The sequence below is a fragment of the Hibiscus syriacus genome, unplaced genomic scaffold (assembly GCF_006381635.1).
Source record: "Hibiscus syriacus cultivar Baekdansim isolate YM2019G1 unplaced genomic scaffold, ASM638163v2 tig00110621_pilon, whole genome shotgun sequence".
Lineage (NCBI taxonomy): Eukaryota > Viridiplantae > Streptophyta > Magnoliopsida > Malvales > Malvaceae > Hibiscus > Hibiscus syriacus.
In genome coordinates this window covers 2,446,541-2,463,793 of record NW_024062802.1, presented here as the reverse complement: position 1 = coordinate 2,463,793, position 17,253 = coordinate 2,446,541, and the positions used below count along the sequence as shown (strand labels likewise).

At 33.4% G+C, this 17,253-nt stretch overlaps 2 protein-coding genes, 1 long non-coding RNA gene and 1 pseudogene across 3 annotated transcripts; 3 read left to right on the top strand and 1 right to left on the bottom strand.

The window, feature by feature from the left end:
- The first annotated feature begins 1,140 nt into the window (after positions 1 to 1,140).
- On the top strand, positions 1,141 to 1,730 carry LOC120136274 (60S ribosomal protein L31-like). Its single transcript, XM_039152362.1, has one exon. The coding sequence runs from the start codon at positions 1,229 to 1,231 to the stop codon at positions 1,589 to 1,591; it is 363 nt and encodes a 120-aa protein (XP_039008293.1). The 5' UTR covers positions 1,141 to 1,228; the 3' UTR covers positions 1,592 to 1,730.
- LOC120135927 lies at positions 1,401 to 4,097 on the bottom strand (annotated as a pseudogene).
- Positions 4,098 to 13,665: 9,568 nt separating this feature from the next.
- LOC120135976 (fasciclin-like arabinogalactan protein 10) lies at positions 13,666 to 15,039 on the top strand. The gene is given in 2 exon segments (XM_039152105.1): positions 13,666 to 13,899; positions 13,902 to 15,039. Coding segments are annotated over 2 exon segments (1,254 nt in total). The 5' UTR covers positions 13,666 to 13,703; the 3' UTR covers positions 14,960 to 15,039.
- An 868-nt stretch (positions 15,040 to 15,907) lies between these two features.
- LOC120136101 lies at positions 15,908 to 16,970 on the top strand. Its single transcript, XR_005517305.1, has 3 exons — positions 15,908 to 16,329; positions 16,419 to 16,670; positions 16,755 to 16,970. It is a non-coding gene; the product is annotated as an uncharacterized LOC120136101 (long non-coding RNA).
- Positions 16,971 to 17,253: the final 283 nt, after the last annotated feature.

Here is a 17,253-nt window from a genome sequence, read left to right as displayed (position 1 = left end):
TTTTTCAATTTTACCCACTCATTCACCTATCCTTTCATCCTATTCTACACTCCTCTCTTCACCACCTATTTGTTTTTCGAGCAAAATTTTTAGTTCGAGTGGTAAGTAAATTGATATCGCTTAAGCAATGTCTCGAGTTTGAGTCATTGTGTATACAAAAAATCTTTGCTGGATGACTCACCCACCAAAACCAGGTGTGCAACGCGGGTCAAGCCTGATTAGTCAAGACGAAATCCTAGAACTGGAGGACAACCAGAATAAAAAATTCTAATTTTTTTCTTTTCAAGAAAGTAGCAACATAATTCTGAATTTCGTTTTCTTATTTTAAATATATACAATTTAAAAGCTTATGTTAACTTTAGAGGATAAAGTTCAATTTAGAAATTACACTAATTCAAACGAAATTATTTTTAAAATAATAATTACACTATATAATAAATTTATTCTGTTATTTTTTATTTATTCACTATTATTTTCTAATAGTCAACCCTAACGTCTTATTGATTTAATGTTTAGAATCAAATGATACATATTTGATAGAGAAAAATACAAAACTACATTGAATCGTGACATATATATATATATATATATAAGTTAAGCATGAATAAATAAGGTTATGTTTATATTTTTTTATATAAAAAAATGTGTTTATATTTGGTTCACGTTCATTTAAAATTTTAATATTACATTTTTATTTATTTATTTTTAAGGTGTTTATGTTCATTTAGTGTTTACAAACATATTCGTGAATATATTCATTTAGAAGCTAAAAATGGTAAAATTAAATCATTACTACTTAAATTCCTTAAGTTTCATAGTTTAAACTCCAAACTTCATCATATATTTACATTAGTCCTTGCATTCACTTAATACTGTATTTAAAATGTATGAAAAAACAAAACAAACTTCTAAACAAGCTTTTTTTTGTGAACATAAACGAACAAAATACATCTATGTTTGTGTTCATTCGTTTATTAAATGAATATAAAAAATTTTGTTTACACTCGTTTATTTAACTTAATAAACGAACATAAGCAAATGTTATACGAACAATTCATAAATAGTTTTGTTCATTTACAACCCTAAACATATAGAACCCCAACAGGGAAATTAAGTACAGTGCACATTGTAGTGTATATTTTTACTCGAGCTTCCTTTGTCTCTCTTTGGCTCACTTCTGCTTTCCGTCAATCCAATCAGGTAAGGTCCAACGTAAGAGCGAGTGCAAATGGTTGAGAAAACAAGGGGAAGAAAAGAAGAGGTGGTGACCAGAGAGTACACCATAAACCTTCACAAGCGCCTCCATGGCTGTACATTCAAGAAGAAGGCTCCCAAGGCTATAAAGGAGATCAGGAAGTTTGCAGAAAAAGAAATGGGGACAAAGGATGTGAGAGTTGATGTCAAGCTGAACAAGCACATCTGGAGCAGAGGGATCCGAAGTGTCCCAAGAAGGATTAGGGTTCGCATTGCTCGCAAGAGAAACGATGATGAAGATGCAAAGGAGGAGCTCTACTCCCTGGTAACTGTTGTCGAAATCCCAGCTGAAGGACTGAAGGGTCTGGGCACCAAAGTCATTGAAGACGATGAGTAATTTCATTGATCTTTAGTTCACCAAAGTTTACTTCAGAATTTTGGCTAGTGTTACAATTATGGCTTATGAGACATTATTTGCCTCATATGTTTTGTCTATCGTTGTCTAGACTTTTGAAGACTGTTCCTGTTTGCAATTGGAATTTCTCGCAAAAAAAAAAAAAGTACAGTGCACATTGTAGTAATAACATTAAACCAAGAACTCGTCCGATTTTGCACACCTTAATACGCAAAAAGAAGGAACCCTTTTCTACCTTAACAAAAATTTTAACTCAAGTATTGGTCACTAATATCCGAGTATTATAAACTAATTGCAGATCGATATACCTATATATCCTATCATGTCTACAGGAAGAAACACCTCAATTATCTCGAGTTGGCATAGAAGTTGGATCCAAGGTTCACCTTCTAAACAATATCTCACGATTCTCATCAATGACTAAGAGAAGCTACCATTATCGGAGACAGTAACCATTGTGTCGCTGATGGTCGTCTCGCTGCTGCTGCTCATACTCTTTTCATCTCGTGCAACGAGCAGAGGACTTGGAATAGAGACAGACAGACTGGTGCTCAGGGCTGAACTTGCTGGTCTTTTGGCTATTGTTAATTTACTAGGTCAACAATTAGTGATAGTGGAAGCGGCAACGGGCTGTGAAACCTCGGGGTGCTTTCTAGCACCTCTGTGAATGTGCCGTGCACAATATTTTTTTATCAGTAATAACATCCCTGCTGCTCTGCCATCGTTTCCCGTCTGTTCTTCTACACCTCCCCGGTTCAAGTTCTATTCCGTTTGTGTAAACACGGGAACTGCTGTTGCCTAGTACCCAAAAGAACAACAACATTCTTCAGAAGCTACATTATAAAAGCATAAACTACTAAAGCTAAAATGACATAGTCAAAATATATGGAATAACATGAAAGAATTCTTCTCTATCAAAAAGAACCTTCTGATAGATCTTTCGGACTAGCAAACAATGCAGACTACCAAATGATTCCAGCAAGAAAAGATCAAGAACACATGCAGTACAACCAAATTCAAAAGACCTGTACATTAAATGATATATAGCATGTTTTTATAGCCAAAACAGACGGGATCGGAAGGTTCTCGAATGGAGTAGTGGTAAGAATTATGTAACAGAAACATTATATAAATTTTTACAGCGCTACCTTGAAGAACACGTTTTGGAGAAAAGCCCACGGTCGGAGATATATTATTAGCGATGGTGACTCTGTTTACACTCTTGCAGCTTCTATTGATGGTACTACCATCACTAACAGATAGTTTCTCCACCTTCTCGCTAGTATTTGTCGCAGTTTTGATCCTTTTGGAACCATTTGTTCTTTGTTGCGGTGATGCTGATGCTACTAGTTGTGGCATTGGCATTAATGGAGTGTCGGTTGCTGCATACATTGTTGCTTCCTATAGCAGTGACAGCAGGGGACTCATGGCTTGTGCTGGTATTACAAGAGGACTGGCTCATGTATTGAGAGCTTACAGGTGCTGAAAGGGTTTTCGAGATATCCGATAATTCGATTGAAATTTTAGACGATCTCGAGTCGTGCAGAGCAGTTTGAGAAGTTTCCACAGGCTTTCTTGAACGCGGACGACAACCCCTATGCATGTGTTGCAAACAATACTTCTGATAAGAAATCACATTCTTACAGCACCGCCATTTTTTCCCATCCGTCCTGCGACACCTCCCTGGCTCTGTATCCGCCATGTTCCTATAATCAATTCCTCGAGGAATCACTCCTAAAACAGAAAACAACAAAAGTAATTTGCACTCTTCACGTAAAATTCACACTACCAAAACCAAATCATTCCATTGAAAGGAAAACCATATAGCTCCCCTAACAAATTAAATGGGAAGATATTGCTCTGCTCAAACCCAAAATCTCGAGATTGGTACAATAATAAATCAACATTATCCAGAAACATTCTCATCCTTTTACATCTTCATAGTTCATATCTATCAAAAAGAAAACAGAAAACAAAATCAAAAGAAAATAAGAGAAAAAATGACCCTAGGCAAGAGAGAAGATTAATAAAGAAGAAAGCTTACAGCTGGGATGCCGTTGATAGACGCCGCCATGAGCAGAGCCAACGGAGGAGGAGGCGACGCTTTTCCAAATGGGTATAACAAGGCTAACAGGAACGTATTTGAAGATGAGCGTTTGCAATTGCAGCTCATTCAACTGAGCTGTCGTAAACACACACTTCCCGTGTTTCTTCACGGGTTTCTCCGACGTTTTCCCATCATCAATTCCCAGCCCCAACTTGATCGACGGTAATCCTTCCCTCGCCATCTCATTCTCTTCCATCTTCACCGTTCCTCTCTTCTTCTCCAACTACTCTAGGGCCCCACTCCCACCATCACCTAAAATCAACAGCAAACCCAAAACGCAAAAATCAATTAACCCGTCACCCTCTATATAAAAAATAACTATACAGATAAGAAAATACCAGAATCTAGTTGAACTCGGCTTCGAACCGTCTCGGAATCCATAGAAGACCAAAACAAAAACACAGATTAAAAATGGTCTGAAGTCTGAATATATCAAAGGAAGTAACTAGAACTTTAAAACACGATCGCCATACTTGGTCCGGTTTAACGAACGCAGGCAGCGACGAGTCTGACATAAAGTTGACGTTGAAACGCGTGTCAGCATTCGGACAGTATCATAAGCCTTTCGCAGTCACTGCAGATAAAATTTCAGTTTTTTCTTCATCATCAGTTTTCGTTGGGTACTACCTCAACTGTCACTTTTGTTTCATAAATGTTTATTTTTACTCACTGAATATATATACACGTAATATTTTGGTTATTTATATTATCGTTTTATGACGTTTCGATCGTTGAAACGTTAAACGTTGTTAATTTGATGCTATGAAATGTTAGTAAAATGAGTTAATTTTTAATTTAATCCTTAAAGTTTAGATAAAATGTCAATTTAACATTTAAACTTTAATTAAAAATATCATTTTAACCCTTAAATCCAACAAAAAAATCCCCCACCATCCATTTTCGCTCATCGTTGTTGTCATTAACCACCGCTTGTTATCAATGATCGTTAGACTCTAAAATTTATAATTCATTTTTTCATCTTTTAAACGAAAATTCAATGTATATTTTATTAAAAAATATTTTAAACTTTACAAATTCTATATTTTGCTTGACAATAAAATCTACATAAAATTTGTCCAATTTTAAAATGCTACCCAAAACATAATTTAGCATGTTATGTGATACTTTATTGGGGAAATAGACATCTTGATTTCTTCAAATTTGTGCATATATATTTTGTTTTACATATTAAACCTTTTCATATGTCGTATTTCATAATCATATCCAAAATTAGATCTACTTTATACTAGAGGAATAAATTTTAATAGCCTTTAAATCCTGTCTTGACTGTGTAAACATGAAACAATTACTTGTAAACATGTTTCAAGCTAGTCTCTTCAAAAAAAAATATTATTATAAGCTTCAATATTTTTACGAAATATACGTCACGTTCACGTTTAAGAGATTAAAAAATTAATTAAAGTTTTAAAGTCTAATAGTTGTGAATGATAGTGATTGATGATAATCAACAGTTATGGTGAGACGGAAAATAGGGACGAACGCAAGATATAATGTTAAAATGATAAACTTATAAAACATGAGAGGATGTGTACTTATAAAATTTTAAAATATGTAAAAACATATTATCAATAAAATACAAAGCATATATCTAAATAAATTTAAAATTTTCAGAGTGTGAACTCCCCCGCGAACCACTCACCCCCTTTCATCCATGACGAGAACTTTGGTTAGATTTAGAGATTAAATTATTATTTTTTTAAAAAAAAATTAAGGGTCAAAATAATATTTTATCTAAAATTTAAGGGTTAAATAAAAAATAATAATATCTTCTACTAACATAGTGCATCATCAAACTAACATGATATATATATTTCCCTGACCAAAACATTATAAAACGATAGCATAAGAAACTAAAATGTTACTTTTACAATTTCGGTGAGCAAAAGTAAATAATTATAAAACAAAAGTTATGACTACGGTAATATACCTTTTTGTTTCCAATGGAAGGGTAGAGAGTGGGGGTTGTCTCCGGAAAGACGGACTAATATACGGCTAATATACGGCATTACCGGATGCATTAAAAGATATTTGACAAATTCAGTTTAGCGCTATCGGAAATATCGAGTAATAATAATGTAATAGGTGTAAATCATGAAGAAACATTAAAAAATTTGACAACTGGCAAACTTAACTTGTTGGTTTGTGTTGATACTTTATAAAAATATATTGATCCATAACAATATAACAGGTAAAAAAAATGACAAAACCGGTATATAAATGACAAAACAGGTAAAGCGCTATCAGATATATTGAAAGTGTCGATACTTTATAAAAATATATTGATCTATAACAATATAACATGTAAAAAAATGACAAAACCGGTCTATAAATGACAAAACAGGTAAAGCGCTACCGGATATATTGAAAGTGTCGATACTTTATAAAAATGTATCGATCCATAACAATATAACAGGTAAAAAAATGACAAAACCGGTCTATAAATGACAAAACAGGTAAAACGCTGCCGGATATATTGAAAGTGTCGATACTTTATAAAAATGTATCGATCCATAACAATATAACATGTAAACAAATGACAAAACCGGTCCATAAATGACAAAACAGATAAAGCGCTACCGGATATGTTGATAGTGTCGATACTTTATTATAAGTATCGACACTTTTGGAATTTAAAAGAGAAGAAGTTATAGCGCTAATAAAGTGTCGATACTTTATAAAAATGTATCGATCCATAACAATATAACAGGTAAAAATATGATAAAATCGTTCTCGAAATGACAAAATCGGTAAAGCGTTACTGGATATGTTGAAAGTGTCGATACTTTATTGTAAGTATCGACACTTTTAGAATTTAAAAGAAAAGAAGTTATAGCGCCAATAAATTGTCGATACTTTATAAAAATGTATCGATCCATAACAATATAACAGGAAAAAATATAACAAAACCGGTCTCGAAATGACAAAACCGGTAAAGAGCTATCGGATATGTTGAAAGTGTCGATACTTTATTATAAGTATCGACACTTTTGGAATTTAAAAGAGAAGAAGTTATAGCGCCAATAAAGTGTCGATATTTTATAAAAATGTATCGATCCATAATAATATAACAGGTAAAAATATGATAAAATCGGTTTCGAAATGACAAAACCGATAGTAAAAAAGTGTGTTTGTGTGGTCATTTTTGTTTCATAATTTTTATTTTTTAATACAAAAAGTTGGATATTTTAAACAAAATCAGTAAGAAATCCATCATGTTATAAGTTTCTCAAAAAACAAAAACTCAGAAACTGACATCTCTCAACGCAAACTTATGATATACTCTTATTATCTCCAAAGGATAAAGTTAGGTCAATTTTAGTTTTATTTTTTTTGTTAGGATTTTGTGTCATTGAAATTGTTGATTGAAGAACTCAAACTGGTGCATGCATAAGTGTCGATGTATTTATGAAAAGTATCGATCTAAAAAACATCGAAATCGATAATTATTATGTAACAGGTAAATTTACAATGTAACCGATAAAAATATACTGATTAATTAGCAAATAAGTTTACATTATGTATCGACACTCTTTAAATATGTGTCGATATTTTTTTCTCAAAATGAAAGAACAACGAGGTGCACACATAAAGTGTCGATACATTTAAAATTGTATCAATCTCAAAAATATCAAAATCAATAATTATAATGTAATAAGTAAATTTGTAATGTTACCGATTTAAATATACATATTTAGTTAGAAAATAGGTCAATATAAGCATTACCTATTACATTATATAAACGTTATCTAATATATTATTGTACTTAATAATATTTCAAATTGAATGATATAACATAATTAATCTAAATTTTAACGATCACTTTTTTTAAAGCCGTTTTTTAACTTTTTTTAGTCGCCGCAAATCAAAAGTTCCCGTGGAGAATCGAGCTGTTGCAGGCGGTGAAAAAGTGGTGTGTTATTTGCCACGGGAATGTCAGATTAATTTTGCCTGGCACTACGGAAGGAAAGAGGCGTACACGTCACTGGATACAGTTATTGTGGGTACCACTTAGGTTGGTAGTGGAGCCCGGTTCTGCATTTCAGCTGCGACAGGTGGATTGTTGGTGTCCGATTGGCCTTTTACTTGTGATTGTTGGGTTTATTTGAATATAGGCCTAATAGGTCCAAATATAAATAGTATATAAGTATAGGCTAAACTATATATTTAATCACATAACTATTTGTGTGGTTCTATTTTTAGTCATAATTTTTTTTAATTTTTCTCAATAATGATATGACATTAGCTTATAATGAGATATCATCATTACCGTTAATTTTTTAATAAAGAGTGATCAAAATGAAACCAAAACATAACGTTAGTTTTGATTTTGAAAATATTAATTTGATGACCAAAACAAAATCGTGCGAACAATTAGGTGACTAAATATATAGTTTACCCAGTAATTTTAATTAATATTCAATAATAAATTTAAGTTAATTTTGTCGATTAAACCGTTTTGAATTTCAAACCCGATAATAAATTAACTTAATTAACCTTCAAATCCAAGTTAAAATTATTATATATGATACATGTAGACACCTTTTTTCGGACCGATGAGGAGTATACATTATATATATTATATATATTATATATGTATTTTTATTCACTAACATTTTTCTCTTTTGTTTTGTACAGCCCAAGTACCCCGAAGCCCAGTTACAAGGAACCAATTACAAAACATCCAGCCCGTTTTCAAAATAAACAACCCGAATCCAAGTAGCAACCCGTGACCCGGAAACAATGGTCTAACCCGGGTCAACTAGGGTTTTCGAACCCTAGCCAATTTTCTCAAGCGCCGCATGCCTCTAAACCAAATACGCATGGAGCGGCCAAGCCAACGGCAGCCCCCCGTTTTTTCCGACGACGTGCATTAGTAGGACTCCAAGGCTAACTGAAACACAAGAAACAAGGCAAGAGATTTAGTTTGCATAGGATTCTATCAAACTAAAAATAGGGTAGTTTGTACCTATAAATAAGATGTAATCAACAAACCAAAGCATAATATATTACACAAAAATCACACCAAACACAAGAGATTACTCAGAAAATTACACAAGTGATCGAAGCATTATTTTTGTACAATTTCAAAGAGAAATAAGAAGTAAAGTCCGTACCTTTTTCGGCTTGGAGGCTTGCATGTTTAATTTTCTTTGTTTTCGATCTGGAAAAAAAATCGTCGATCACCGAAAGGGAGGGCTTTTTCGAGATCTTTTTCTTTAGATCTAGCCCTCCCGAGGCTTGTTTAAAAAAATGTTTTGATTTTCACAAACTAGGCAAGAAGAGCATTCGAAAACATAAAAGAAAAAAAGTACACCACCGATGAACGGCGGCCGACGAGGTGACGTTTGGCCAGTTTCTGGGTTTTCGCGGCGGTTGTTCTTCAAATGAAGAACACCCCGAGAATAGGAGAGAGAAAATATAGGGGGAGAGGGCTTTATGTTTGGCAAAAATGAAAACAATGAAATGTTTTAGTTGATTTTTGGATTTTATATGTAACCCATGGACCCATTCTGACCCGTATGTTGAACCGACCCATGTCATTGACCCGCGTGTTTTTGATTCAATATGGAAGAATTCCAGTTTTGGTCCCCCGTGGTTTTTTAAGAGCGCATTTTAGTCCTAAATTGAATTAATACCCTGATTTTGCTTTGAAATTGACCCTCAAATTTGATTTTTATTTCAATTCAATCATTTTATTATATATATATATATATTACTTTTTTATTTTTTTTATTTTTTTATTTTTACTATTTTTCTTTCTTTTTTGGTTTATTATTATTATTATTATCATATTTTTCTTATTTTTACTTATTTTTACTTTTTTATTATTTGTTTTCCTTACATTATATATATATATATATATATATATATATATATTATTTTTCTCTTTTTTTTCATTTTGTTTTGTTATTTTTGTTTATTTTACCATTTTATTTATCTTGCATTATTTTTTATTTTTTTTATTTTTCCTTTGTTATTTTTTCGTTTCGTTTGTTATTTTCGTATTTATGCATTTTCTATCTTAATTTGATTTTGTACTTATTACAAATCTAACATTGCTATCTTTTTAAAGGTCTTCGTTCAAATCTATCAGAGGTAAGTAAATTGAATCATATTTTATCTTTTAATTTAAATTACAATTTTCTGAAGTAAGACAACTGTAAATTAATTCGTACCGAAAGGGCAATTCAATGGTGTTAATCATTCATTGATTGTAACCGACTCCCGAATCCAACATATCTTTGGTAAGATGCAGATCAAGTAAGAAATTGAGGTATCCAATCGACCTATTTATTTTAAAATAAATGATCGGTGACGACTCTAACTACTTCATTCAAGTTGAAGCCCAATTTCGAGCCCACCTGAAATACGGTTCTGACAATATCGTACTGAAAAAATATTTTCATCGAATTTTACTCACATATAATGGTTTATTATTCGGAAACAAAACAACTTATGAGATTAAATCGAGTTTAGAGATAATTTGAGTGTGTTATCGCTGATTATTTTCATAATTTTGTTGGGATTAAAACACTCCATTTCATGGGTTATGTCTGTATTAGTATTATAAATTTATATAAATTATTAATTAGATTGGTACGGAAAATTCTAATCACAATTAGGTCTGTAAATGAACTGAACGTTCAGCGAACCGTTCATGAATCGTGCGGCGGGAAGTTCGTTTATGTGCGTTTATTTTTTAAATGAACGAACATGAACAAGATTTTGTATTCGTTTAATTAAATGAACGAACATGAACATAGGTCTCGTTCGTTCATTTACGTTCATGAACGTTCGGTTATGTTCATTCGGTTATGTTCGTTTATATTCATTCATTTATGTTTAACTCAATCTTCTTAAATCAATTTTGGTGACCAATTTGTAAGTATCTTTAAAATATTAATTAATCTGATATTCTCATGACCAATTTCATAATTAACCCAATTTGTTTTGGAGTTTAAATCCAATATGTTTACCCGTGAGGCACCTCGCACCTATATTCATTTTCCCCATTTTTTCCCCAAACCCTAGTGCTCACTAGAGAGTGTAGACGATCGCTGAAAGCTTCAAAACAAGTTATATTATAGTGCAATCTGAAGTTTTACATGTATGTTTTCATCTCTTTCTCTGTTTTATTTGGCTTAATAGTTGATATGTAAAGTTATTGCGGGTATCTTCACATCTAAAACTCAAGAAAACATCATACTTCTTTCTAGAAATAGATGGGAAGATAAATGTAACAATCGAAAGTATATGAGCATCAGTAAAGAGAAAAATATATAGAATTTGCCAGAAAACAAAACAAAAGTTTCAATGTAATTTCTGCAAAAGAGTGTAATAGCGAAAGTAATGAGTTTTCTATGAAGAACCCATTAATAAGTAGAAAATACACTTTGACAATGAACTTTTGTTTTCATATTTCTTGTGTAGCCTTTAGTTGTAGAGTAGACTTTAGGTACGTTAAAATTTTGAATGGTGGCTTAGCAATAAAATCAGTTACGATATGTAGCATCGAAGGTATTTCGGATCTATGTTATTGCCTTGTAGTCCAATTTGTACCGTTCGAAATCTTCATGCTGTTAAATTTTATAATCTGCAAACAGAAAAGACCATTATTAACAAACCTCACTAAAGTCTGACATTTATGTCACAAAACTTTTAGCCGACGAATTTATTAGAATAATGTAGTGAAAAATGATTGTTCATATTTAATCATGGACCACTAAGATAAATGTTATATCGTTAAATTAAGTCGTGTGAATAATTTAATATCTTTAAAAGATCGATCGAAATATTTGATATATTCAAACATTTCATCACTGCTAATCAACTCTTATGCTATTTATCACTGTAGATTTGGTTGATTTGCATTGTCGACTATTTTTCATGAAAGAACAATGGAAGGTAGGGTCTCCAACATTTATGTTCGTGTTCATTTATGTTCGTTTATGTTCATTTATTTATTAAATAAACGAACATGAACAAGTTATATTCCTTAATAAACGAACATGAACAAAAAAAAAATTTGTTCGTTTATTTATTAAATGAACGAACATGAACATACCTCCGTTCGTGTGCGTTCGGTTCGTTTACAGGACTAATCACAATCCTCCAATCAATTTTTCTTTGGTATGCTCATACGTGAAAAGAAGAAAACAAACTCAGTATATCGGTAATTTTTTTAGACAATACTGTGAAAAAAAAGATGTGTTCATACGAAGTGTATTAAAATTTGTTTTTTTTTCAATTAAGATATTTGTTATAGAAGATGTTCAAATAACTCGACTTATTTTATAATTATTTTCGATTCTTAAAATTTTTGTTGCGGACTATACACATAACTTAAGGAAGACATCGTGTCTTCTCAAGTACAATATATTTTTCATACGTATTTAAAAAAATATCAAGTGATTCAAATAATTTCCTATTAATTATGTAATATTCATACTATTTCAGTAGATAATTCACTCTTTATATAAAAAAAATTCCCTTATCACTAATTATCTCAGAAAATTTGCCGATCCGGCACCATAGCCCCGTTATCTCCGCATATGTCATGATTTTGTTGGCATTTGAGGACCACACAACGAAGACCAAAAGGAGAAAGGTTAAATAGCACAGATAGATGCTTGAGAATATGATTTTATGGCGGTGATGTAGGGGTGTGGCAAGTGATCTAGTTGGGGAACAAGCTTTATAAAAGTAAATTGAATCATGAGAAGTAAATATGATTGTTATATTTTATGAATTAAGTTACGTTACTAGTTTAGAGATTTCAAGTTCGAGCACACGAAACTATAAAGATATTTAAGTTTTAATTATGATATGAACAAATCTTACTGTCAAAAGGTGCTCGTGCACTAGAGGCTGCAAATATGTTTGTTAAAAGGTTAAAACACAATTAGAAAAATCGAACAAGATATAATAAATACAGACAAATATGACTGTATCGATAAAATAACCATAAAAAGAGATCAAACTACTAGAAAATCATCAAGAAATCGTAAATCATAATCGAGTGACGTGAGAAAACTTTATTCGAACGTAAATCACGTATCTAAATTCAATTTGATGATTCAAAACAGGAAATATCAACAAGAATACAAATATTCTATCTTGATCAGTTAGAGTAACATCAAATCCAACATTGAGACAAAAATAAACAAAAAGATCGATCAAACGACTAATAAAAATATAAGAAACATATTAGAACGTAGAAGAAAACACACCATAAAGATATAGTTATTAAAAACTAACAAAAAAAAAAGTAAATTGTTATATAAAAAAGTAAAGGAAAATAATAAATACCAACAAACACTAAAATTATTATCGTTATATATAAAATAAAGATGAAGAAAAAGAGTAACCGCCATAAAAATAATAAATTTGTATGTAAAATTATATGGCTTGATCTATAATCAATCATTAAATATGAGCGACCAATAAACACTGATGCTTGAACTTAAAACATCGAAGAGAATAAACCACATTAAAACTATCTATGAGTTCAATTTTATAAATTTTTATACAAACATTTCTGTTGACTCATATTTTAAGTAAAATATAGTAAAATGTAAATTTATTGTTTAATGGCAAGTGAGTAAATGAGCCGAAGCGAACGCAAAAGAATTTGAGCTCTAACCTTGGGTTTATAGCCGTTATGAAGATACCCGTTTCATCAATCATATTCATAAGCATAACGGATAGCTTGAATGATGGTATAAACTAAAGAGGCAGGTCCATTATCGTCAATTCCACTCCACCCATTTACACAAAACAAAATCCTTATAAAATTTCCTTTCCAGCTGTGGCCTGACCCATCCCACGTGGCCCCATCCTTTTCCATAACTCAACCATGGTTAACTATTGACCCTGGTTAAAACCATAGCCTTCCAGAGTCTTCCCTTTTTAGCTCTTCACTGACTTGGATCTATTGCATGTCTCTTTCTTCTTCAACCTTCGAGAATGGCCGACGCAAACTTCATTCTTCTTATTCTCTCTCTGGTTGCTGTTTCGGTCAATGCTCACAACATAACAGCCATTCTCGAAGGCTACCCAGATTACTCATCTTACAACAGCTTCCTTTCACAAACAAAATTAGCTGATGAAATCAACACCAGAGAGACGATCACTTGTCTTGTCCTCAACAATGGAGCAATGTCGGCCTCACAGCCAAACACCCCTTGTCGGTCATTAAAAACATCCTTAGCCTCCACGTACTTCTAGATTACTACGACCCTCCAAAGCTCCACAAAATCTCCAAAGGCACTACACTCACCACCACGCTTTACCAAACCACCGGGAATGCTCCCGGAAATCTTGGGTTCGTCAACATTACCGATATCCAAGGCGGCAAAGTGGGTTTCGGCTCCGCCATTCCCGGCTCCAAACTCGACTCCTCTTACACGAAATCTGTTAAGCAGATTCCTTATAATATCTCCATCCTTGAGATCAGTGCTCCGATTATTGCTCCGGGTATCTTATCGGCTCCGGCCCCGTCGTCTTCCGGCGTCAACATTACCGGATTGCTTGAAAAAGCCGGCTGCAAGACTTTTGCTGCTTTGCTCGCCAGTAGTGGCGTGCTCAAGACTTACGAGTCTGCGCTTGATAAAGGTTTGACCGTTTTCGCTCCGTCCGATGAAGCTTTCAAAGCGAAAGGTGTCCCTGATCTGAGCAAACTCACCAATGCCGAACAAGTTTCACTTCTGGAGTACCACGCCTCGCCGGATTACAAACCCAAGGGGACTTTGAAGACCCAGAAAGATCCGATCAGTACGCTTGCGACTAGCGGCGCTGGGAAGTTCGATCTGACGGCTACGTCCGCCGGCGACGACGTTACACTACACACGGGGGTTGGTCCAGCCAGAGTGAACGAAGCGGTTTTTGACTCGCCACCGGTTGTCTTTTTCACCGTCGACAGCGTTTTGCTTCCAACCGAGCTGTTCGGAAAGTCACCATCCCCAGCACCTGCTCCGGAGCCAGTTTCCTCGCCCACACCGACACCGAGTCCATCTCCATTGTCTGAAGCACCGTCACCGCTTGCGGCTTCACCACCGGCTCCACCGACAGACACTCCTGCCGGATCTCCGGCTGATGCGCCAGCAGGTTCTTCGGAGAACAGCACATCGAATAAAGGTGCCGGTCATGTGACAGCTCCTCTTTTAAGCAGTATTGTTTTCACTATCTTTGCCACTGTCGTTTCTTCAGTTTTCTTGTCCTGATTCGTAATTATGTCGGTGTGTGTTGATTTGTTTCTTTTTTGAGTCATTATTTTGATTAGAGTGCTTTTCTTTTTCTTAAACATTTATTTTCTTTTTTGTTAATTTATTTATAAGTTTATCGTAAAAATAAAATGAAAAGTTTATATGAGAAAATGGTTGGGAGTGGGATTTTGAGAGTAAGCGCACATGGATAGATTTATTGCGATGTGGTCCTGCTCTAGGCCCGACTTATTTTTATCCCTTCCGATTTGGGATTGTGGGTGGAGTGTAAATTCTAAACAAATTATAAATTATAGGAATTTATTCATAATTAAATAACCTTAACCCTAACGTTTTAAGTGCAATTGATGTTAAGTATGGTAGGGCCGATGACCGATGCGATGACAATGTGATAAACATTATAATAATGTGTATTCACATGTTTAGTGTTAGGCATAACAGCTGTCTCCTGAAAAAGACAGCAGCGGCATGGATTGACATTAAGTTAGATCATTGGATTCTAATAATCTTGTCTCCGAATCACACGTTCAGCTGGAATTTAGCATAAGAAGAATAAATAATTTTAAATTATAACATGACGTTATTCAAGGTGGGTGATTAAATAACGGGGTAAACTACATATATGGTCACTGCTATTTGAGTGAGTAGGTAACCATTTGAGTAAGTGAAATTTTTTTCATTGATAACTAACATCATTGATATTTTCATTAATTGGTCACTAACATTATTGATATTTCCATTAAATGGATGATGTGGCATTGTTAATAAAAAGATAAAGATTTAATTTTACCCTTGAACTAATATTAAAACATCAAATAAATTCTTAAAACAATGATTTTATACCAATTTATTCACACAAAAAAAATTAATTCCCTTTTTTTTTTACCAACCACCACCACCACCATAGTAAATGATTTTACTGTACATTTTCTGATTGCTTGCAGAGTACTAGCCCCAACTGCCTACATCTCCTTTGCTTTTGCTCTACCTGTTATCGCATTTGGGAAGTAACTGAGTCGAGATACAAGTTCTGTCAATGTTACATTTAGAAAAAGTATTTGATGATGAAGGCGTCCTTACCACCACTCTCTACGAGGTTTCCATCTTGAAAATGCTCTCTCGCGAGACTCGAGTCAACGTGTCTTTCTTTTGCTTTTTTGTTCTTGTGATGATTTCACTCTCAAATTCCATTTTAATTTTATATGAACTTTTCAATGTTCATATTACATATTGATGGAGGTTAAACAGGGAAAAATGAAGGAATGAAATAATGTTCTCTACTTGGTGTTTAAGTACATGCATATCGATCTCAAAAAATTCATCGTATCCTTTCATAATACGGGGGAGAAAATTCTCGTTAACACTGTCAGGTCTCCCTCTCTCACTCTTTTTACTATGTTATAAGATGTATGTAATAATGTGAATATTTTCATTAATGCTTGTGATCTTTGTTTAACAGAATTTGATGTACCAACTGTGCAGAGATGTTGCTTTCTGCCATGGTCATGGAGTTTTACACGTTATTTTTAACCCTTGTTCTTTTTATGTAAATGAGCCGAGATACAAGTTCTATCACTACGATATTCAATGACCGATCTCTTTTGATTTTGGGAGGTGCATAGCCTACTGTTATTATGTATACATATTTGTACAACTTTACCAAAGGAAGAGAAGACTTGGGGCAAGAATTATATTTGGCTTGGACTGGATGGTAGAATAATTTTTCGCCGTTATCGGTTTAAATTGAGAGTTTTTCATATAAGTACTTGATCTTACAAGATAAATATTTTTGCAGGGTTTGTGTTTGGACTGCTCTCTTGTTGTTTCTCCCTGCAACGTTCAATGCTTGCACAATAATTAACCGGCTCACGAGGGTTGCAGGAATACAATGGGAGAGGCGGGAGAGGCGGGGAGGGGAGCAATACGATGATGGTGATGGGTATTTGAAAAAGAACATAAATGAAAAAGTTTTGGGGGGATAAATTAGATATAAAATTATTGTTTAATGACATATTTGATGTTTTAATAGTCGTTTAGGGGTAAATTTTATTAACATTATCACGTCATTACTTTAACTAGGATGAGGTGGAGTGACCTTTTTGTTATAAATCGACAACATTAGTAACTAATATGTTACTTTTAAAACTTTAATAGAAAAACCAAAAACTTAGTCAAATATTATTGACCATTTATGTAATTTACCCTAAATAATAACAACCACTTCAATTTAAAATGCTAATTCATCGGTAATCCCTGACTTCGAAATTTCGTGGCATTCATCAAACGAAAAAATC

What these genes read in the sequence shown, in the direction of transcription:
- LOC120136274 (XM_039152362.1), top strand. Translation starts at nt 1,229, where the DNA reads ATGGTTGAGAAAACAAGGGGAAGAAAAGAAGAGGTGGTGACCAGAGAG.